The sequence below is a fragment of the Microcebus murinus genome, chromosome 20 (assembly GCF_040939455.1).
Source record: "Microcebus murinus isolate Inina chromosome 20, M.murinus_Inina_mat1.0, whole genome shotgun sequence".
NCBI classification, from domain to species: domain Eukaryota; kingdom Metazoa; phylum Chordata; class Mammalia; order Primates; family Cheirogaleidae; genus Microcebus; species Microcebus murinus.
In genome coordinates, this window is record NC_134123.1 from 41,050,510 (window position 1) to 41,073,600 (window position 23,091).

Consider the following 23,091-nt stretch of genomic DNA (forward strand, 5'->3'; position numbering starts at 1 on the left):
ACAGTACATCATGCTGAGCACCAGCAGACTGAGCTCTACCCTATGATAATGTCCATAGGTTGATAGCAAAAATATTCATAATTTTAAAATTAGATAATGTTTGATTAAGTGAATCACAAATCATAATTATGATTAAGTTGAAGTTAGGTTTAACAATAACAGAAGTGTTTCCTATATGAGCATCACAAAAGAAAAAAAATAGCTATTGCTACATTGTGGGTGCTCTACGGCTGAGTGTTTGCAATAAAACATTCATTTGAGTAGAAGCACCAGGTAAGACCGGAGTTGAGGTTGTGGAACACACCATCAGAATAGCTTAATACCTCACATATAAGCAGGGTGTCTTAAAGGGTACAGTTCACAACTCAAAACTCATGGCACTTGGAATGGAGGTATTCTCCTGTTCTTAATAAATGCACCTGGACACGTTAGTGAAAAGGAAAAGTAAAAAACAGTCTACTTTTATATATATATATATATATATATATATATATATATATATATATATATATATAGTTCCCTGGCTCAGAGCTGTGTCCTCTGGGGAACAGAGCACTTTGCCTATGTAGAGCTAATAGAGGTGGCATTTTTCTAATTCCCACAAAGGTACTTTTGGTCTGGTTCTGACCCTGAAAACTAGAAACCAATGAGGAACATATATGAAAGGCATGATGAAACATTTGAACCAGCATGGATGCACTGGGAAATCTGACAAGCTCTTCAACTCATTTTGAAGATTGTATCATGGGGACATATCTGTTTTGTTGACAAGGACTGAGATCATACAATTCACTGGGCCTAAGTTACCTAGAAAATGAGCTCACATGGGGAAACGTTTGGAACCCTGCTGTTCCTGTTCTGTTTTCTGGTAATTAGGTAAGTTCAGTTTTCCCTTTGGTGGCTCCCTTTGTAACCACCACAAAGCTAGTCCTTGTCTCCCTTCTGTAGCTGCCATGAAAAATTATAGGCATGGGGGGAGATGAGCTGATGTCATGACTTCTTTTAAATCATATTTTGAGGACTTCATCTCTCACACATGGATGTACTTCAAGACACAGCTGGGTGAGCATCTATTTGTCAGCATTACTAACAGAGAGAGCTCAATATTCAGCTGGGTGGTTGGGTGTCAGAGTTTTCTTAACAAATTACTAAAAGAATTGTCTTCTCATAATCTCAGTATTATAGTTCAATGAATAGTAACTAAATATACTAGATATTTCCAAAATAAAAGATAACTGTTATACATTTTATGAGGCTATACATTTATAAATTCGAAAGACTTTTGTAATTTTTTACTTGCTGTTAAAATTCAAATTTTGTAATTTGCATTTTAATTGAGATTGTGTTTTACTTTTTTTTTAGTTTGACTTATGGCATGTACATTGGTAAAATTTTACATTGTATGAGAAAAGAAATCTGAACCATTTTGGAAGGATTTAGTCATTCTTCACTGTTCTTTTAAATTTTTTTAATTTAGAAAAACTATAGTGCATTTATACTGTTTACAATAATTTAAAATTAAGATGTCATAATATATGAAATAATTTTTTCAACATTTTATATTAATTAGCTTTTAGCAAATGATCATAAATATCATTTGGTTTTACTCTGTTATAATAACTGCTCATACAGGATTTATTCCTGGTTGTTATGAAATTAAAAATACCTACTTTTGCAATTTATCAAATGTATGTAGGGTTAATTACTACATGACAGATATGAGAGATTGTAATATTAAGCATGTTTACAAATGCTTATATGTATTCAGTTTTATTATTTTATATTTTTTATTAAACTAAAACTTATAAAATGTTTTGTGTATTAATATAGGTAATTTTATAGTAATGAAAGAATAATACTTTGTACAATTTGAGAGAAAGAAAATTTCCTTACTTTAAAAAAATTGTAAATTTTCTAAATTTTCTATATTTCTATATTCTAGTCTCCTCTGAAAGTTTCAAATTTGGAATTTGCTTATTAAAACATATATTCACAAGTGTGACAAGTATATTTCAACTCATTCTTGAAATACACAAATTAATGACTGATTCCAGGAGGGATATTTCCATTCTACTGTCTGGTTTTTAAAATGGAAGGCAGAGAGAATGAGGTAAAGGTAATGAAACAGAAATAAAAAGTGGTAATAATAATGATTGCACATTTGTGACCAATGATGGCAGCAAAGCCTCAAGAAAATTTAACAGTACAAAATACTTTTGTCTTTGAACATGAGACAAAGGAATGAAAGTATTTTTAAATGCTGTAAATGTCTTGATTTTATTCATTTAATAAGAATAATGTCAGGGAAAAATAACCTCAAGTATCTTAAATCAATGTACATGAAAAGAAAAGAATGCAATCCAGCAAATTTCAATTTCTAACTCAAGAATATTTCTCTAAATTTAGTGTTTGACACAGTTATTATGACTCTCAGCATCTCTCTACTGTAAGGCACAGGGACATGATGGTACTGGAACAGTCAAGCCTTTAGAAAAAAAGAGTTTTACACTCACTGGTATCTTTTTGGGTGGGATAATCAGAAAGCAAACAAACAAAATAGAAACCCAAGAAACTTCCAACATGTTTAATGTTTTCCAAAATGGGCAGCACAGAATTTTTGATCAATTCCCCCCAGTGGTTCTCCGTCTCCGACTTCTGCAGTGACACTTTCCCTGCCTAATCTTTCCCACAGGACAGCTGATAATTAAATGTTTTGTGATTATCAATATCCTTGTGAGCAAAAGTTGTGCTTCCGACTGTACAGTAAATTAAGTTCAGTTTCTAAAGAATTGTTAATTCATGCATTGCAATCATAAAATGATATGTAATGCTTATCATATTTATTCTTCTGGCGTGTGTATCTCATAAGATATTTTCATGGAATTAACCTTGGTGGGTATGTATTCTGATTTCTGAGTTTGCCTGCTATATTTCTTCTTTCTTTTTTGTTTTTTTGAGACAGAGTCTCGCTTTGTTGTCCAGGCTAGAGTGAGTGCCGTGGCGTCAGCCTAGCTCACAGCAACCTCAGACTCCTGGGCTCGAGCAATCCTCCTGCCTCAGCCTCCCAAGTATTTGGGACTACAGGCATATGCCACCATGCCCAGCTAATTTTTTTCTATATATATTAGCTGACCAAATAATTTCTTTCTATTTATAGTAGAGATGGGGTCTCACTCTTGTTCAGATGGTTTTGAACTCCTGACCTCAAGCAATCTGCCCGCCTCAGCCTCCCAGAGTGCTAGGATTACAGGCATGAGCCACCGCGCCCGGCCTGCCTGCTATATTTCTTATGATGCAACTTATTGTCACTCGTCAATTAAAACCCATGACTTGGAACTTAAAATCCTCATAATCACTTTTTCCTGTCCATGATCAATCATAGGTCTTATAAGACTGTTCAATCAATATGGGGAAATTTATAATAAAAATGGCACTTTTAATTAATATAGTAATAAAACATCTGATTTTTATTAAATATATTATATTTTTAATTTTAAATAGGCAGAGTACAAATATCACTTTTAAGTGCCATCATTCATAAATAAAATTCATAATGTTTATAAGTAAAATTTATGAATTTATCATAAAACTAATAAAATAACACTACTATAAAAATTAAATATTGTGATAAAGATAAGAATTTGGATTTTCCCAAACTAGTTTGCTTTTAAATTTCTTATTCATTCTAGGCAAAATAGGTTTTGGTTTCCTATAAATTATTCCCTCCTTTGATTATACATTTTATCTTTACTTCAGATGTCTGATTCAGACCCTGTATGATGAGTTTTTTTCTTGGTGCATTTAATGATGTTATTTTCCCCACCATTAGTCATAATTATGTAACTACTTTGGGACTTACAATACTGAGACTAGTCTAAGGTGAGAGTCAGAGAGTGAATGTAAACTGCATTATCTTTTTACAATGAGTGTTCAAGAGCTTCACTCTAAGCCCCAGCAGCCTCTGATTGTCACTTCCCATAATGAGAACTAAGATGTGCGTTCCCATTTTTTTTTGTTTTTGAGACAGAGTCTCACTTTGTTTCCCAGGCTAGAGTGAGTGCCGGGGCGTCAGCCTAGCTCACAGCAACCTCAAACTCCTGGGCTCAAGTGATCCTCCTGCCTCAGCCTCCTGAGTAGCTGGGACTACAGGCATGTGCCACCATGCCCAGCTAATTATATATATATATATATATATATTAGTTGGCCAATTAATTTCCTTCTATTTATAGTAGAGACAGGGTCTTGCTCTTGCTCAGGCTGGTTTCGAACCCCTGACTTCAAGCAATACGCCCACCTCGGCCTCCCAGAGTGCTAGGATTACAGGCGTGAGCCACTGCGCCCGGCCCCCATTTTTTTAATGTAACAGTTAGAAACCAATTCTTTGTTGCACTTTAACCAAAATATAAGTAATGTCTGTAGATTTTACTTGTATTTCATTACTCCCAACTTATCAACAATATTATTACAAATCATATTGTTCTCCCATAATGGAGTTGTCATAATTATCAAATTAATATAAAGGACAAACAGTTTAAAATTTGTATTTTGAAGGTAACTATCTGTTTAATTCTGGCAGTTGAGATAAATTTCAAAAATATAATACAGCATATTTATTATTAAAATTAATTATTTGTACACCCTATTCATAGGGACCATGATCCTTTTCTGTGCAGGCTCAATGGCAATGTCCTCAGGAATCTCATGGACAAAAGCACCATTTGATGATCCAGAAGATCAAGTCTTTTTCAATATGTAATTGTCATTTACAAAGTGAAGGGCATGAATTAGAGGGGGTGAGCTGATTATCTGTTGATAGAGACTAAAACACTAACATTATTATCTACACTATCTAATGAAATCATTTTCCATATATCATTACTCCATGCCCAAATATTCTTTTACTAGTACTGGAGTATATTAATATGTGGGGAACATTAAACCATTTATTTAACATTATGGCAATAAGCCTCTTTGTTCTCAATTGATTGCAAAATGCAACGGTGCCAAGAATGCTACTACATATTGGTAGAAACTGTTTCGTTCTTTCAGCTAAGATAAATATATTCCCTTACTAGATTAACATTTTGGAGGAAGAGAAAGAACCATTTAGTCCACTATAAAATGTATCCTTTGTAAAAGTGTACATGTCAGATGGTTTTAGAGCAATTTTCTACCTCAGCCATTAATTCCTGATTATTATCAAAGAATGTTAATTGTCAACATTTCTACATTTTCTCACATATTCGTATTTATATAACAGTAGAGTGATAAGTAATCTTGAATATATAGTTGACATAATTTTTTCTTGGAGTGTGTATTTTTTATTCTTCAATGCCATAATAATAAATTGTTCTAATCCCTGTATTAAATTCAATTGATAAAATAATGATGCCTGAATCCAAGCTAAGTGATCTGAGAAAATAACTGTAAAATTATTCTGTGAAATTTTACAAGATATTCTGGTTTTGGAAATATTCTGACAAAACTTTAGTGGAATTATCTTTACTACTGGAGACAGTATTTTACTTGACACTTTAGAGTATCCCTGGAGTAAGTGAAGTCTCAGGAAAGGAATAAATATGTGATCACATTGATGCAACTTCATTGTTGTATTAAAGGGATTAAAAGCATGCTTTTTCTCTTGATAACTGAGAAGTGGACATTAGTAATCTTGTACTTAGATTTAAAAAAGTATCATAAAGAATCTATGTCCCACTGAAGACTTTTTATTAATAAAGAAAGTAATACAATTTAAAGATAAAAATAAAAAAAATAAGTAAAATAAATATATAAATAAAGGATCTCTGAGGAAAATTAAACTTGGAGAGAGCCAGGACAATTTTTAGATAATACAGTTAGGAGGTTTTTGTTAAGCATGGTAATGGCCCCCACCCCAAAGGTGTCCAGATTAATTTTCAGATACTTGGAATACATTACAATTTATGCAAAGGAAATATAAGATTTCTTATGTGGTCAAGAGTGCTAATCTGTTGATTAAAGAATAGGGACATTGTCATTATTACAGTTGGTCCAGTAGAATCACCAGGGTTCAAAACTGTGAAAGGGTGATGAAGAATAGAATGTCTTAAAGTGAAGGTTTGTGAGAATGAATTAACTGAATTTTAAATTGCTTATTTTATAATTCTTTCTACATGCACAAAAAACTTTCTTTCAATTCATCTATACAAATATCACTGAGTAATTTTTTTTTTTTTTTTTTTTTTGGTGTAAGGACAAGCTTTACATTGAGTAATTTTATATGTTCATTGCTATTCTGGGTGCTGAATGTAAAATGAGGGAATACAGAATAACAACAATATAATTTTTAAAAGGGAGGCCCAGGCATATTAGGAGTTGGGAAAGTGTGCACTCTATACAGGCATTATTGCAGATATGTTAATTTCTACATATATGTTATTTGATGTAGAAAATACTACGGAGACAGAACTATCCAGAATTTACATGAGATGGTGAGAATTAACCAAAAATCAGTGGGTCAAATTAAAATAATAATAATAGTGATCATTTTGAACACTGAAGAACAAACATTAATGATGTGAGATGTATTGTTTTTTTTCTCCAGATATAAGAAATATGTTTCCTCTACACCATTAGGATGGACACACTTTCCACCCATTGTATTATTAAAAATGCCTTTTTTGTCCAAACTGCCATTGGATTTTCAGCCAATATCTTTTTTATTTTCTTCCATATCTTCATATTCCTTCAGGATCACAGGCCTAAGCTTCATGACCTCATCAGCTGTCACTTGGCCTTCATTCATGTAGTGATGCTTCTCACCGTGGTATTTAATTCGTCTCAAGATACATTTGAATCACTGCCTTTTCCGAATGACTTCAAATGTAAAACTTTGTTCTTCATAAACAGAGTGTTGAGGGGCCTCTCTATCTGCACCACCTGCCACCTGAGTGTGTTTCAGGCCATCACCATCAGCCCCAGCACCTCCTGGCTGGCAAAGTTTAAACATAAATTCAGAAATAATATTATCAGTGTTTGTTTATTTCTATGGTCCCTCAATTTGACTTTCAGTGGTAACATGATCTTTTTCACTGTGGCTGCTTTCAATGTGACCCGGCCCAATCTACTTAAGGCCAGTACATACTGCTCACTCTTTCCCATGACTGCCGTTATCAGAGGAGTATTTTTAGCTCTATCATTTTCCAGAGATGTCTTTTTTGTAGGAATCACGCTCATCTCAAGTGCATACGTGGTACTCTTTTTGTCCAGGCATCAAAGGGAATCCCAGAACCTTCACAGCACCAGCCTCTCTCCAAGAGTTTCCCCAGAGAAAAGGGCCTCCCAGACCATCCTGCTGCTGGTGAGCTTCTTTGTAGTCACCTACTTATTGGACCTTATCATCTCAGCCTCTTCATACCATAGATGGATGTACAGCACTTTCGTCCTGAGTGTCCAGATTCTTGTCAGTCATACCCATGCCACTGTTGCTCCTTTGGTACAGATATGCTCTGATAAAAGAATGATGAATATTCTCCAAAATATGCAACCACAGTGCAACCAATTTTGAGCAAGTTAGTGAAGAAAAACATTTTCTGAAATATAGTTTTTTTCCTATAGTTAAATTGTTCAAGCAGCCCAGATTTTTAAAATCTAATTTAAATAGAATGCATGGAATTACACTTTTAAAATCTTTAAATACTTTTGAAACTGATGCATCCAAGGACCATGTAATTTCTTTAGTTCAATGTCCACCATGAGTTGATATTCTCATATCAAGTCTCTTACACATTCATTTTCATTTTATCTTCATACCAGGAAATGTTTCTATCTTCTCGAGGTATAATATTAATAATCTCTTATTGATAATTGAGTCTCCCAATATTTTTACCTCTGAAAATATTTTAATTGGCTCTTATTTATTAAGATATTTTAGCCATATATCCAATTCTAGTATTCACACCATGCTTGCTCATTAGAACTTCCCTGACTGCAAACATTTTTATTAATTTGTATTTTACATATCTAGAACTCATTTAAAAGAATTTTAAATGCAATTTACATGTGCTAGATATTATTTTGGTTACAATTAATATTTTCTTGACTTTATTTGTGTACCATTGTCAAGTAAATAGTATATTTTAAGGTGCATAATGTGATGTTTTGATATATGTATGCATTGTGAAATTATTACCACAATCAAGCTAAATAACACACCCACCACTTCCCACAATTACTATTCTTTTGAGGTAAGAACCTTTGAGATCTACTTTTTAACAAAGTTGACTTATGTAATACATCATTATTAACCATAGTCTCCATAGTGGACATTAGGTTTCCAGTAGTTATTCACCTTATAATAACAGATTTGTACCATGTGACCAATATATCATTTCCCCCAACCCCCAGCCCCTGGTCACCACTATTCTCCTCTGTATAAGTCCCACATTTTTTATTTTTTATTTTTTTTATTTTTTTTATTTTTTGAGACAGAGTCTCGCTTTCTTGCCTAGGTTAGAGTGAGTGCCATGGCGTCAGCCTAGCTCACAGCAACCTCAAACTCCTGGGCTTAAGCAATCCTACTGCCTCAGCCTCCCGAGTTGCTGGGACTACAGGCACGAGCCACCATGCCCAGCTAATTTTATATATATATATATATATATATATATATATATATATATTAGTTGGCCAATTAATTTCTTTCTATTTTTTATAGTAGAGACGGGGTCTCGCTCAGGCTGGTTTTGAACTCCTGACCTTGAGCAATCCGCCCGCCTCGGCCTCCCAGAGTGCTAGGATTACAAGCGTGAGCCACCGCGCCCGGCCAAGTCCCACATTTTATAGATTCAACATATAATTGAAATCACACAGTGTTTGTGTACATTTGTCTGGATTATTTCTCTTAGCATAATGTCATCCAGATTCATCTATGTTGTTGGAAATGGCAACATTCCCTTTTTGTGTAAGGCAGAATTACATTCATATAACGTGTATGATATATATCATATTATGTATTATAAACATACATATATAAATACACATATATATCACATTGTATTAATTGACTCATGCGTTGATGGACATTTAGATTGTTCTCATTTCTTATCTATTGTGAATAATGCTGCAATGAACTTGGGGGTGCAGATGTCACTTCAAGATAGTGATTTTATGTTCACTGGACATGTATCCAGATGTAAGATTGCTGAATCATATCTTGGTTCTTTATTAATTTTTTGATTATCCTTTAGGTTATTTTCCACAAAGGCTTTATCAATTTACATTGCCATTAATAGTGTATGAGGGTTTCCATTTCTCTACATTCTTGCTAATTCTTGTTTTCTTTTGAAATTTGATAAACTTTACCCTGACATGTGTGTGAGGCATGTGTGAGGTGATAACTCATTGTGGTTTCAATTTGCATTTCTATGGTAATTATGAATGGTTTCTCTGGAAAACATATCTGTCTACATCCTTTTCTCATTTTTTAAAAACCAGTTATTTAAAGTTTAAGATAATTTTTTCTAGTTCTGTGAAAAATGACATAGGTATTCTTTTTTATACGAATGGCATTGAATCAGTTGATTACTTTGGGCAGTATGGATATTTTAACAATATCGACTTTTCCAGTTCATGAGCATGGGATGCACTTCCTTTTATTTGTGTCATGTATAGTTCTACTCATCAGTGCTTTGTAGTTCACCTTGTAAAGATCTTTCACCTCCTTGGTTAAGTATATTTCAAGGTATTTTATTTTTTTGCAGCTATTGTCAATGGGATTGAGTTCTTGATTTCATTCTCAGCTTGGTTGTTGTAAATTTATAAAAATGCTACTGATTTGTGTACATTAATGTTGTAACCTGACTTTACTGAATTCACTTATCAATTCGAGGACTCTTTTGAAGTAGTCTTTAGGGGTTTTTAGGTATAAAATTTTATCATTGAAAAACATATAATTTGAGTTTCTCTTTCCCGATTTGGATGCCATTTATTTCTTTCTCTTGCCTGATTGTTCTGGCTAGAACTTCCAGTACCATGTTGACTAGAAGTGGTGAAAGTGGGCATCCTTATCTTATTCCAGTTCTTAGGGGGAATGCTTTCTACTTTTTCCCTTATACAACATGTTGTTAGATGTGTGTTCGTTATATATGGCCTTTTTTAAAATTTTAGGTACCTTTCCTATATTCCTAGTTCATTGAAGGTTTTATCATGAAGGGATGTTCTATTTTTCAAATGTTTTTTCTGCATCTATTGAGATGATCATATGGTTTTTGTTCTATAAATCTCTTTGTGTGGTGAATCACATTTGTTGGTTTGTGAATGTTGAACCATTCTTGCATCACTGGGATGAAACTCATTTGATTGTGGTGAATAATTTTTGATGTGTTTTATTAATTCGTTGTGCTAATATGTTTTTGAGAATTTTTGTTTCCATGCTTATTAGGGATATTGATCTATAGTTTTCTTTTTTTGTTGTGTGCTTTCCTGGCTTTGGTTTCAGGATGATACTGGCATTGTATAATGAGTTAAGGAGGCTTCCTTCCTTCTTGATAACTTGGAACAATTTCAGTAGGATTGATACCAGGTCTTCTTTGAAGTTCAGGTAGAATTGAGCTGTGAATCCATCTTGTCCCTGTGTCTTTTTAGTTTGGATTTTTAAAAATTACTGATTCAATTTGCTACTCATTATTGATCTTCCAGAGGAGTTTGTGTGCTTCTAGGATTTTATCCATTTCCTCTAGATTTTCTAGTCCGTGTGTGTAGAGATGTTCATACTAGTGTCAGAATATCTTTAGTATTGCTGTGGTATCAGATGCAATGTCTCCTATTTCATTTCTGAGTGAGCTTATTTGAATCCAGTCTCATTTTTCTTGGTTAAACTAGTTAGTAATGTATTGATTTTATTTATCTTCTCAAAGAACTAACTCTTCATTTCATTGATCTTTTTAAATTTTTGTTTGTTTTGATTTCATTTAATTATGCTCTGATCTTTGGTATTTCTTTTCTTCTGCTAACTTTGTTCTTGGTTTATTTTTGTCTTCTGGTTTCTTTTTTTTTTTTTTTTTGATATCAAGGCTTTTATTTTTTTTTTATTTTTTTTTATTTTGGCATATTATGGGGGTACAGATTTTAAGGTTTCAATAAATGCCCATTTCCCCCCTCCCCCCAAAAGTCTGAGTCTCCATCATGACCATCCCCCAGATGGTGCACATCTCACTCATTATGTATGTATATACCCGCCCCCCTCCCCCCTCCCACCTCCCCAATACCCTATTACTGTAGCACCTGTGTGTCCACTTAGGTGCTACTCAGTTAATACCAGTTTGCTGGAGAATATATCTGGTGCTTGTTTTTCCATTCTTGGGATACTTCACTTAGTAGTATGGGTTCCAGCTCTAACCAGGAAAGTATAAGATGTGCTATATCACCGTTGTTTCTTAGAGCTGAATAGTACTCCATGGTATACATATACCACATGTCTTCTAGTTTCTTGAAGTGTGATTTTAAGTTGTTGATTTGTGATATTCCTGTATTTTTGCTATAGTTTTTTAGTGTTATAAGCTTCTCCTTTAGCACTGTATTTTCTGTATCCTAGTTTTTTAAAACATATATATAGATAGATATACATATATATATAATATATATTATATATAACATATATAATTTATACTCCCATATTTGGGGAGTACAAATATTTAGGCTATGTTGTCCTTGCCCTCCCCTCACCCCTACTCAGAACTTTAAGCATATCCATCCACCAGAAATGGTGCACATCACACTCATGTAGGTATATACTCATGCCCTCTTCCCCCCTCCCAGCTGCCCAATGCCTGATAGATGTTATTCCTATATGTGCAGTTATGTGCTGATCAGTGAAACCAATTTTCTGGTTAGTACATGCCATTTTATAGATTTTGATAACTAGTGGCCTGTCATTCATTTTGAAAAAACTTCACATTTTTATCTTAATTTTATCATTGACATAAAGGTTGTTCAGCAGTAGGTTGTTTAATATCCATTGTGTTTATATGGCTTTTAGAGTTACTCTTGGAATTGATTTCTAGTTTTTTTCTACTGTGGACTGAGAAGATAGTTTGTATGATTTTAATTATTTTTAATTTGTTGAGACTTGTTTTGTACCCTAATATGTGGTATATTTTGGAAAATGTTACATATGCTGATGAGAAGAATGTATATTGTGCACTTTGGGGGTAAAATATTTTGAAAATATCTGTCAGGTACATTTGTTCTAAAGTTCCACTTAAGTCTAGAATTTCTTTGTTGACTTTTTTCTTATGCTCTGTTTAGTAATATTAGTGGAGTGTTGAAATCTACCATAATTAATGTATTACTGTTTATTTATTTTGTTATTTCTAGCAGTATTTATATTATGCATCTGGAATCTCTGATGTTAGGTGCATTATATGTGGAAAATTTGTATCTTCTTGTGGAATATATTCCTTTATATGATGTGTTTTTTGTCTTTTTTTTAAACTGTTGCTTATTTACAGTCTATTTCTTGGCTGGGCACAGTGGCTCATGCCTGTAATCCTAGCACTCTGGAAGGCCGAGGCAAACAGATTGCTCAAGGTCAGGAGTTTGAAACCAGCCTGAGCAAGAGTGAAACCTCATCTGTACTATAAATAGAAAGAAATTAATTGGCCAACTAAAAATATATAGAAAAAATTAGCTGGGCATGGTGGTACATGCCTGTAGTCCCAGCTCCTCGGGAGGCTGAGGCAGAGGATCACTTGAGCCCAGGAGTTTGAGGTTGCCTGCAAGGTGGCCATTATGACAGGCTGGGAAGCATCACCTTCATCAAAGAGCATAGAAGGGAGGGGTAAGACAGGAATTTAAGCTCCAGGTTTGACAAATATGCATATTTAACAAATTATAGGAGGATCTATAAATATTCATGGAGGTGGCCCTAACAAATATCTATTGAACAAACATACATGTTGCATATGACACATGTTCGACATGGGATGGGGAATTAACGTGTCAATATATTACAATTAGGCCTTTTACATCAAAAGGTCTTTTTTAGGACACAAAGGCACTCAAGTGTGCAGCCTCTATAAAGCCAGCCAGCGCCAGTCCAAGGTCAGTGGTCTTTGTGTCAGGGGAAAGTTACTGAAGTCAGTCTTTTGTCCAGTCCAAGCTGTGGTTATGGCTAATGGAACAGGGAGTGAGGCTCAGCATCTGTCAGTGGAGCTAAAAATTATTTTAATGTTGCTCATATGGAGGCCAGTGCTTACTTAGCTGCTAGAGAAAAAGAAAACCTGGTGGCAGTTAGAACATAGCTGATTCTTTAAGTGCAGGGGCGTGTGACTTAACTCTGGTCTTACGTGTCTTAGGCTCTGTTTATAACCTGGTATCTTATTGCCATGTAGAGTCCATTCTATCAGTCTTGTGATCTCTATTTTAACATTAATAATGCTGCTCAGTTGTCATGTCTAAATCCTAAAGGTAGGGAGTATAATGAGGGCTGTCTGACCTCTCAGCCCATCATGTCTGGAAACTCAGTTTTTAAGGTCCCCTTGGCCAAGAGAGGGTTCATTCAGTCAGTTGGAGACTTCAAATTTTATTTTTAGTGTATAGTATCAAAAAATATTATTTCCCAGGAAGGCACAAATAAATAGTGGCAGCTATTCACAAACTGGAGGGGTGGGATTGAGCACACACACCGAGCCCACACAGCAGCCCAGGGTGGCCATGAAAAGCCTATGAGCACCTGCAGAGGGGTGGCTGATTACCAGGAACTAGATAAGGTTCCTCCAGCCATACATGCTGCTGTCCCAGAGGTGGCTCAAATATTGGAAAGGCTGTCTACTTATTTAGGTAGAAGGCATATTGTCCTAGATTTAGCAAATGCTTTCTGCAGCATAACCTTAGACCCAACAGGTAGTGGTGACATACGCCTCTAATCCCAGCTACTCGGGAGGCTGAGGCAGGAAGATCACTTGATCCCAGGAGTTGGATGTTGCTGTGAGCTAGGCTGACACCATGGCACCCTAATGTGAGCAACATAGCGAGACTCTGTCTCAAAAAAAAAAAAAAAAAAACTCTGAAATAAAAGAAATAATACAACATAAAATTCATGATAAATAAAGAAAAATAAATATAAATAAATCCATATGCAAAATAAAACGCAGGCAGAAGAAGCTATCGCCAAGATGTCTAAGATGCTGTAATTAGCAGACAAGGATTTAAAAGCAGGCATTATAAAAATATTCATAGTTGTAAAAGAAAATATTCTAATGAGTGAACAGACAGAAACCTCAGTAGAGAAGTGGAGATTATTAAAAAGACCAAATAAAAAGATAGTAAAATAAAAAAAATATTTTTTAGCACATCCAGATTAAACACAGTAGACAAAGCAATATGTATTATCCTATCTAAAGAAAAGTGTTAAAAAAAAGTTTGAAAAATTGAACAGAGCCTTAGAGATCTGTAGAATGATTGACTCTAAGAAGGAGATGGGAAAGACAGAAAATTTAAATGAAGTACAAAAGTACATCAACACCACTAGCTGAAAACTTCTAAAAATTGTTTAAAACCTAAATAATGTTTATATCCTAAAGTCAACAACCTCCCACAAAACACAAATAATACTATAGAAAGGCCATTCTGTGATTTAGAAAACAGGCTTTCCTAGCTTTTTTGTTGTTGTTGTTGAGATAGGGTTTCACTCTGCTGCTCAGGCTGAAGTGAAGTGGTACAATCATACTCACTGCAGCCCCCAAGTGTTGGTGGACTCCCTGGAGACAGTTGGGAGCAAGGGTGAGACCACCACGTAGGCTCCAGGCAGGGATCGAGGGATAACTGGGGAGGGGGGGGTTTGTACACACTGGGAAGCAGCTTCCAGGCCTCCTGTGACCAGTGCTTAGTGTTTCCCATGGTTGCACAAACTATCCGGACCAAACAGGGCTGCTCCACAGAGGACAGTCCTGCAGGCGCCCTATTTTCCTCTGGCCCCGGGCACATCATGGCTCCCTGCCCAGCATGCATGCACCGGGAACTGCAGGCCTAGCCATTCAGGACCCCTCTTCCAAGCTACATTCTTTCTTGGTCTCTTTTCTTTCCTTCCTCTGATCCTTTACAAAGGGCAATCCAGCCCACTGCAGATTTCTCTCAGTACTGCAGTGCCTGCAGGGTTCTAGTCACCAGGGACTGCTAAGGTCATGGTTGGTGGCCTGCGTCCCACCCAGCAGTGCTACTTGGGGCTGGCACAATCACTTCCTCGAGGATGTGGGGCATAGGTAACCCACTGCTGCTGTGATTCCTGCTCTTGCAGCCCTGCCTCCCACAGGCTTCTAGTGCTGGTTGTATTAACACCCAGATGCATACTTTTTTACCTAGTTAACTAGTGCCCTCCCTGCCCTGCCCTGCAGGAGATGAGGCCACCAGCGGGAAGCCAGCCAGTAGCCTGTGTATAATTCACGATCACTCATCAGTACAGCGTAAGATTGCAATGAAAGAGTATAAAATAAAGTAAATTTAAAAAATCAAAATACAATTACTCAGTAACAAATTTAATGGGAAATGTGCAGTCTATACAAACAAAATAATAAAGCATTTCTGAAATATATGAATGAAGACTTAAAGAAATTGAGAGTCATATCTTGTTGTTGGATAGAAACAAAATCAATAATATAAAGAGGTCCATTATCCTTAAGCTAACTTCAACATTTTATTGGATCTCCTAATAGATTCTGTCAGATTTTTAAAGCTGGCAATGATTTTTCAAATTGCAAATGGAAAAACAAACATATAAGTATAGCCAAAATTCCTGAGGAAAACACATAATGAGGATTTTTACTCCCATAAGATATTAAAACACATTAAAATGTTCGATATTTCAAGCAGTGTGGTATTGAGGATAGTAGATAAATTAGGACGGCAGAAAATTCCCAAACCTACCAAAGTATACGTATAAGAAAAGTTAAGAAATAAAAAAATACAACCTTTACTGAATCTGAAATTTTAAAATGTTTGTCATCATACAGTTTCCAATTTTGAATACAATATACATTATTCATAAGTGGATATAACCTTTTTTTTTCTTTTGAAACAGAGTCTCTCACTGTCACCTGGGGCTACATTGCCCTGGCATCAGCCTGGCTCACAGCAACCTCCAACTCCTGGGGTCAAGCTATACTCCTGCTTCAGCCTCCCCATAAGCCGGGGCCTCATGCATGGGCCACCATGCCTGGCTAAATTTTTTTTTTTTTTTTTAGTTGTTTGGCTAATTTATTTTTATTTTTTTAGTAGAGACAAGGGTCTTGCACTTGCTCAGTGTGGTCTCGGACTCCTGAGATGAAGCAATCCTCCAGCCTGGCCTTCCAGATTGCTATGGTTACAGGTGTGCGCCACTACACCCTGCTTAGATATAACCTACATACAAGGTTAAATGCAAATGTGCTGCAGGTAGCAACAGGTCCCAGCACAGACAGAAAGCCTAGGTTGCCGCCATTAGTAGGTGGATCTCATTATATGTCAGTCAGGGCTCTAAGGGGTGTGGTCTAGAGCCTTACCCAATCAGAAATCCTGGAACGGGAACTCTCCAATCAGGCACGAGGTGGGAGGGTGGGACTTCCGGGACCTTCTGGGGCCTTTGTCTCCTGCCCGGTCCTCCATGCTTCTTTTTGTCTTCAGTGCTCCTTCTTTGCTTTGGGGAACTCAGGTGACCCTCTGCCTTTGTCACTCTCTGAACTGCGGGTTCTGAAACATCTGCAAGAAGGATCCCAGGGCACCACGGAAGTTGGAAAATGGTGAGTGTGAGTGGCCGGCTGTGCCAGGGGATTTGAAACCCCGCGGAACTGCCTGTGGCAGGACCCCGGCTTCCCGCCAGACCCGGAGTCTGGGGACAAGGGACTCGTCAGGCCGGCTCGGCCCTCAGTCCCCTGCGGCTTAGAGCGGGGTTGGGCCGCAGCCAGAACCAGGGGTGCCCTGTCTCATCCTCTGGGGCATCTGTGGCCCCGTGGGAGTCGTCTGGGTAGATCTGTGATGCATCCCTGCGTCTCCCCTGCATTGTGGGGTGACTACAAGGTCATCAGGGAGGAATTTCGGCTGGTGCGCGGGGAATTCATGCCTGGGAGGAGCTGTAGCCCCCGGGGTCCCCGCCACTCCACTCTCATGTTAAAAATTAAACTAGGGCACCGCTTAAAAACGTGACGGAATTTATTAAAGCAAACCTCGACTTATGGTTCAGAGAGCAATCATCTATGGTTTGTTTTTGGGGTCCCTCAGGAGAGCTTGAATCAAAGACTTTCATAAAGTCCAGGAGACAGGAAACGAAATTCAATAATTGAGTTATAGTTGTGTAGTCTTTATGTCATCATAAAAAGGAGTCATAAAAAAGTAGATTTCAGAAAAACTTTATTTATATATTGCATTTTTAAAACTTATTATGTACCTATTTTCTTCCCCAGAGTGAGTGTAGTAGGTCTCCCAGGTATGTTGCTTTTTCACGAGTGATTTTTCTTCTTTTTGAGACAGAGTCTCACTCTGTTGCCCGGGCTAGAGTGAGTGCCCTGGCGTCAGCCTCGCTCACAGCAACCTCAATCACCTGGGCTCAAGTGATGCTCCTGCCTCAGCCTCCCGAGTAGCTGGTACTAACGGCATGCTTCACTATGTCCGGCTAATCTTTTCTATATATATTAGTTGGCCAATTAATTTCTATTTATAGTAGAGACGGGGTCTCGCTTTTGCTCAGGCTGGTCTCGAACTCCTGGCCTTGAGCAATCCGCCCACCTCGGCCTCCCAGAGTGCTGGGATTACAGGCGTGAGCCACCGCGCTGGGCCTCCTTGGATGAATTCTATGGCTGTAGAATAGCATTACTTAGAGTGGGCTCCAGATTACAAAATGATTTATAGGCACATTCTAAGAGATTCTGCCTCCAGGCACCATCACCTGTGCCCTCTCCCACAGAGCGTGTCCATTGGTCTAGGTGGGACCATGGATGTGATTTTAATGAAGTGCCCCACGTGATGCTAAGTTGCAGCTAGGGTAAAGTACAAGGGCTCTGAGCTATATCCATGGGACTTGAATTCACACGTTGTTCCAAAGGAAGGTCACAGGCCCTGCTTTGCTTGTGATTTTTAGGGACTGGTCAGTGTGGTGCGTATTCGCACTACTGCAGCAAAAATTGCTGGTGACTGGCAGTTGAGTGTACCTGAGGGTAGGAAAGAAAAACACTCAAATTTTGATCTTTATGTAGGAGCTCATTGCTCCTTACTCTCTCCTGTGATAAAGGACAGGGAAGTGTGAATTGTTTTCTGCACTTCATGGTCCTTGTGCTGTAGGTGTGGTGGTAACAGGGGAAAGGGTTGTGCTGACTCCTTTAGATGCATATCCTTGAGATACATGTGTGATCTTTCCAGATAATCTTAACAAAAGCAATTTCATAGAAGGAGGAAGACAAAGAAGTGGCTGGTTCTCAGGTGAAGGTGTCCCTGGACTGGGGCCGTGTTCACTTTTCCTCTCGAAATGTCATGTTTAGACTTTGCAAACTTGTATTTTTCTCCTTTGATTTTTGTACCTAATCTGTTTATCTCAACTGCTTTTTTTTTTTTTCCTTAAGTATAGTCAAGAATCTCTGAAAAATTCTTTTTCTCTATATACCAGAGCCTTCTCTCCATCCAGGCTTCTTGTACACCATCAACAATTGTCACCGTACATTTATAACCTCCAATATTAAAAATATTCCCTTTTTGGCTGTTGAACATCTTGGAAGCAGAATCTTTGATGCCCAAGATTACTATTGGAGATGAGTTGAGTCCCTAGGATAGCAGGGAAGAAGGGGAATATGTACTGTTTAGTTTTTATCTAGATGCTCTATCAATTCTGTGTAGAATAAGATTAATAGAATACACATTAATTGTTCAGAATAACTGAGAACATTTTGAGAAAAAGAATTATTAGAAGAGACTTGCTCTGTAGGATACTAAAGAAAGACTATTTAAATACATTATTAGAGATTACAGAACAAAACATATATATCTGTAGCTTGAACTTTGCATAAAACTGATGTTCACAATTAGATTCAGATTATAATTTGCTTTTTTCCTTTGGCTAAAAAATATCAAAATACCACAGCAGTGATGGTATGTCTGTGTGCATTCACACCTGATAGTAATTTGTTTTATTATAGTTGATATTAATTGTATTCACTTGGCTAATGTGTTTTCTATAATTTTTCTAATTTAGAGTTAATTATTTTTCTGTTAATTATTAAGTATCTTGAGAAGCTTTACCTAGTGATGGGCATAAACCATCACATTTTATGTGGAAGATTCCCTTTTCTTTTTAGATTCCCTTTGTATATAACCTGCTTTGGAAAATAAAGGCTCTCATCTTGGTTTCCTGGTCAGATGAACTTAGATAAATCCAGGCTCTGCTGCTTACTGAATGTTTTAAAGATATTCCCTTTCAGCCAGAAGCATTGATGTCACTTGGTAGAAATTCAGAAACTCAGGCTTCACCCCAGAATTTTGGGAATCAAAAGCTGTATTTTAACCGAATTTTTAGTCCATTGTAGTATGCAGTGAAGACTTTCCAAAATGTCAGAAGTATTAACACCTTGTAACTCAACATGAGTTTTCCATCTGAAAAATATACACACATTATCCTGTATGATATAAATATAGTACTCAAAAATATAAATGCCTGTGTTCGTGACATGAATTTTATACCTTATAATCCAGAAAAGTGTAATATCTACACGAGTTTTGTGGACATTATATCATCTTCTCTCCCCAGACACAGATAACACAGTAGAGCATATTTCTGTGTTAAAAATTGTCTTTTTGAATAATTCCAGTTACTCATATGAGTCAGAATCAGTTCTCTTCACTTTGTTATTTCACCAGCAGTGAAATTAAGAATTCTCCACAAGAGTATTTGGTAAATATGTGTTTTGTTTTGTTTTATTTTTTCAGGGACTGTTGACATTCAGGGATGTGGCCATAGAATTCTCTGTGGATGAGTGGGCGTGTCTTGACAATGCTCAGCGGAATTTGTATAGGGGTGTGATGTTTGACAACTACAGAAATTTGGTCTTCGTGGGTAAAGATCATTTCAATACACAATTTTTATTCCACACTAAGTATTTTATATTCTACCTTTGTAGAATTTTTCTGGGATTTTCTGCTTTGCATGAGTGAAGTTCAGATGTTTGTTTCCAAGGAAAAATTGGAATTTGTTGGTATAAGAAAGAAAATTTTCAATCTGTTTTATCTTTTTTTTTTTTTTTTTTTTTTTTTTTTTTTTTGAGACAGAGTCTCACTTTGTTGTCCAGGCTAGAGTGAGTGCCGTGGCGTCAGCCTAGCTCACAGCAACCTCAAACTCCTGGGCTTGAGTGATCCTTCTGCCTCAGCCTCCCGAGTAGCTGGGACTACAGGCATGCGCCACCATGCCCGGCTAATTTTTTTTTTACATATATATATCAGTTGGCCAATTAACCTCTTTGTATTTATAGTAGAGACGGGGTCTCACTCTTGCTCAGGCTGGTTTTGAACTCCTGACCTTGAGCAATCCGCCCGCCTCGGCCTCCCAAGAGCTAGGATTACAGGCGTGAGCCACAGCGCCCAGCCTGTTTTATCTTGATATTAATCTTTCCCTTTCTTGAGCTGATCTGTATCCTTCACTCTTCATTAGTGATAATTCCAAAGATGTAGTGGCATAAGATGTTGTTTTACAAGCTTAAAATCAAATTTCCACCACCAATATTTGATTCTACAATATTAGGTAATGGAGCTAAGGACCCCCAAATTTTAAATACTTTCTAAATATTCTGAAGTGTCTTTCAGGAATTAGTTTTTTGGGATTATTTATTTATTTTTTTTTTTTAGAGTCTTCTGTACTGTTCCCACTGTTCTACTGAGCACAGTACTCGATTGGTAATGGAAGAATCTCAAAAATGTTGTGTCACTTTTCTTCAAATATAACAGGTCTTGCTGCCTCTAAGCCAGACCTGATCACCTGTCTGGAGCAAAGAAAAGAGCCCTGGAATGTGAAGACAAGTGAGTCAGTAGCCAAACACCCAGGTAAGTGGGAGTGAATGAAGCAGGTGACACAGAGAGAGAGGTCCAAAGTTCAAGGAGGAAGCCAGACCTTAAAAAGTGCTTTGGAAAACTCTGCTTCGATGGAAATGGTTTCTAGGAAGTCTTGGTTTCTTTCTCTTAATCTTTGATAGAGTCTTTGCTGTCCCTTATTCTTAAATTATCTAAGGACTTTATGTCCCTTCAGTGTTGTTCTCCTCTTCTCTCCTCTCCCTCTCCCTCTCCCTCTCCCTCTCCCTCTCCCTCTCCCTCTCCCTCTCCCTCTCCCTCTCCCTCTCCCTCTCCCTCTCCCTCTCCCTCTCCCTCTCCCTCTCCCTCTCTTTCTCCTCCCTTCCCCTCCCCTCCCCTCTCCTCCCCTCTCCTTTCTCTCCTCTTTCTTTTCTCTCTCTCTCTCTCTTTTTTCCTCCCTCCCTCCCTCCCTCCGTTGTCCAGGCTAGAGTGCTGTGGCATCAGCCTCGCTCACAGCAGCCTCAAACTCCTGGGCTCAAGTGATTCTGGTGCCTCAGCCTCCCAAGTAGCTGGGAGTATAGGCATGCACCATCATGCCTGGCTCATTTTTTTTGTGCATATATTTTAGTTGGCCAGTTAATTTCTATTTTTAGTAGAGATGAGGTCTCACTCTTGCTCAGGCTGGTCTCGAACTCCTGACCTTGTGCCATCCTCCTGCCTCGGCCTCTCAGAGTGCTGGGATGACAGGCCTGAGCCACCACACCTGGCACAGCATTGTTCTTTTAAGGTTAGAGTAAGAACAAAAGCCCTGCTCATGGTTTGTAAGGGACTGCAGGTGCTGAATGCTTTCCATTACATTCATTACAGGACATGAAAATATGTGTGTATATTTAATAAAATTTATGGTAAAGGATTTTTTTGATACAGAGTCTCACTCTTTCAACCTTGGTAGAGTGCAATGGCATCATGGTAGCTGACTGCAGCCTCAAACTGTTGGGCTCAAGTGATCCTCCTGCCTCAGCCTCCCGAGTAGCTGGAGCTATAGGCATGTGCCACAGTCTCTGGCTAATTTTTCTATTTTTAGTAGAGATGGGATCTTGCTCTTGTTCACACAGTTCTTGAACTCCTGAGGTCAAGCGATCCTCCCCACTTGGCCTCCCAGAGTGCTGGGATTACAGGCATGAGCTGCCCCACCTGTCTGCAAAGCATTTTTTAATTTTTCTGCTTGTACGGCATCACGTCTGACCTGTGTGAGTGTCGTGGTGATATTGGTGTTTGGTTCAGAAATCCCAGGATCACCACAAGCAGATGTTATATGTTTTCTGCGTTATGATTCGTTATCCTGTAAAAGTATTAAATGTGTTTCTGCAGAAATTCATACTCATTATCAGAACACTTAGTATCTCCCTGAATATAAGAAAATATAATATTATTTTACTTTGAAATTCTGTTTTTATTGTGAACTCTGATTAATAATTTAACTCTAAGTGCCCAAATTTCTCAATTTTAATATAGTTTAATGTATCTACTCCCTACATTTAGTCAAAATGTTTCGAGCACTAAGAACACTGCTGAGCATGTATAAAAGTCCCACTTTTTACTTTTACTCACTCTAATTCTATCATTTTCTCTTCTTTAGTCTGATGCTTACTGGGGCTGTGTCAGTCACAGGTTTATATGTGTGTGTGTATATATATGTGTTTGTGTGTGTCATGAATTTTCTTTACAAATAAGAATAGTATAACTATATAATTATGTATAATATAATGATTTGATGTGTGTATATGTTTTGAAATGATTAACATAACCAAGTTAGTGAAAATATATATGAACTCACAGTTACCTATTGTTGTTGTTGTTGTGAGGATACTTACAGTCTATAGTCAATAAATGTAAAGATGGAAAACATTATTATTAGCTATAGACACCATAGTATTTAGGTCTACAACACTTTTTGATCTTGTAACTTAATGTTTGTACCCTTGAACAACATCTTTGCTTTTTTCTTTACCTGAGGCCCTGGAAATTAGCCTTGTAATCTCTGCTTCTGTGAGTTTAACCTTTTTAGATTCCCCAGGTAGGTAAATTATGCAGTATATATCT

At 37.1% G+C, this 23,091-nt stretch overlaps 2 protein-coding genes across 3 annotated transcripts in view; one reads left to right on the plus strand and one right to left on the minus strand.

Annotated features, from left to right (window-relative positions):
• Nucleotides 1-16,602, minus strand: part of LOC142862638 (double homeobox protein 4-like protein 4) — a 90,061-nt gene extending 73,459 nt beyond the window's left edge. Inside the window, exon 1 of the mRNA XM_075995956.1 lies at nt 16,512-16,602. The gene's annotated coding sequence lies outside the window, so the exon portion shown is untranslated. The remainder of the gene's footprint in view (nt 1-16,511) is intronic.
• Nucleotides 16,603-16,659: 57 nt separating this feature from the next.
• On the plus strand, nt 16,660-21,182 carry LOC105880769 (zinc finger protein 679-like). 2 transcript variants are annotated; one of them, XM_075995958.1, is made up of 3 exons: nt 16,660-16,748; nt 19,918-20,044; nt 20,929-21,182. In XM_075995958.1, the coding sequence occupies exons 1-3, from the start codon at nt 16,746-16,748 to the stop codon at nt 21,036-21,038; spliced, it is 240 nt and encodes a 79-aa protein (XP_075852073.1). In that variant the 5' UTR covers nt 16,660-16,745; the 3' UTR covers nt 21,039-21,182. The 2 variants fall into 2 exon arrangements, with proteins under 2 accessions (XP_075852073.1, XP_075852072.1); XM_075995957.1 differs by having other exon boundaries at nt 16,694-17,025.
• Nucleotides 21,183-23,091: the final 1,909 nt, after the last annotated feature.

Excerpts from the sequence above, each read along its gene's own strand:
- LOC105880769 (XM_075995957.1), top strand. The coding sequence starts at position 16,984 with ATGCATCCCTGCGTCTCCCCTGCATTGTGGGGTGACTACAAG. Across the intron at positions 17,026-19,917 it reads CATTGTGGGGTGACTACAAG|GGACTGTTGACATTCAGGGA; the intron begins GTCATCAGGGAG and ends TTATTTTTTCAG. Across the intron at positions 20,045-20,928 it reads CAGAAATTTGGTCTTCGTGG|GTCTTGCTGCCTCTAAGCCA; the intron begins GTAAAGATCATT and ends CAAATATAACAG.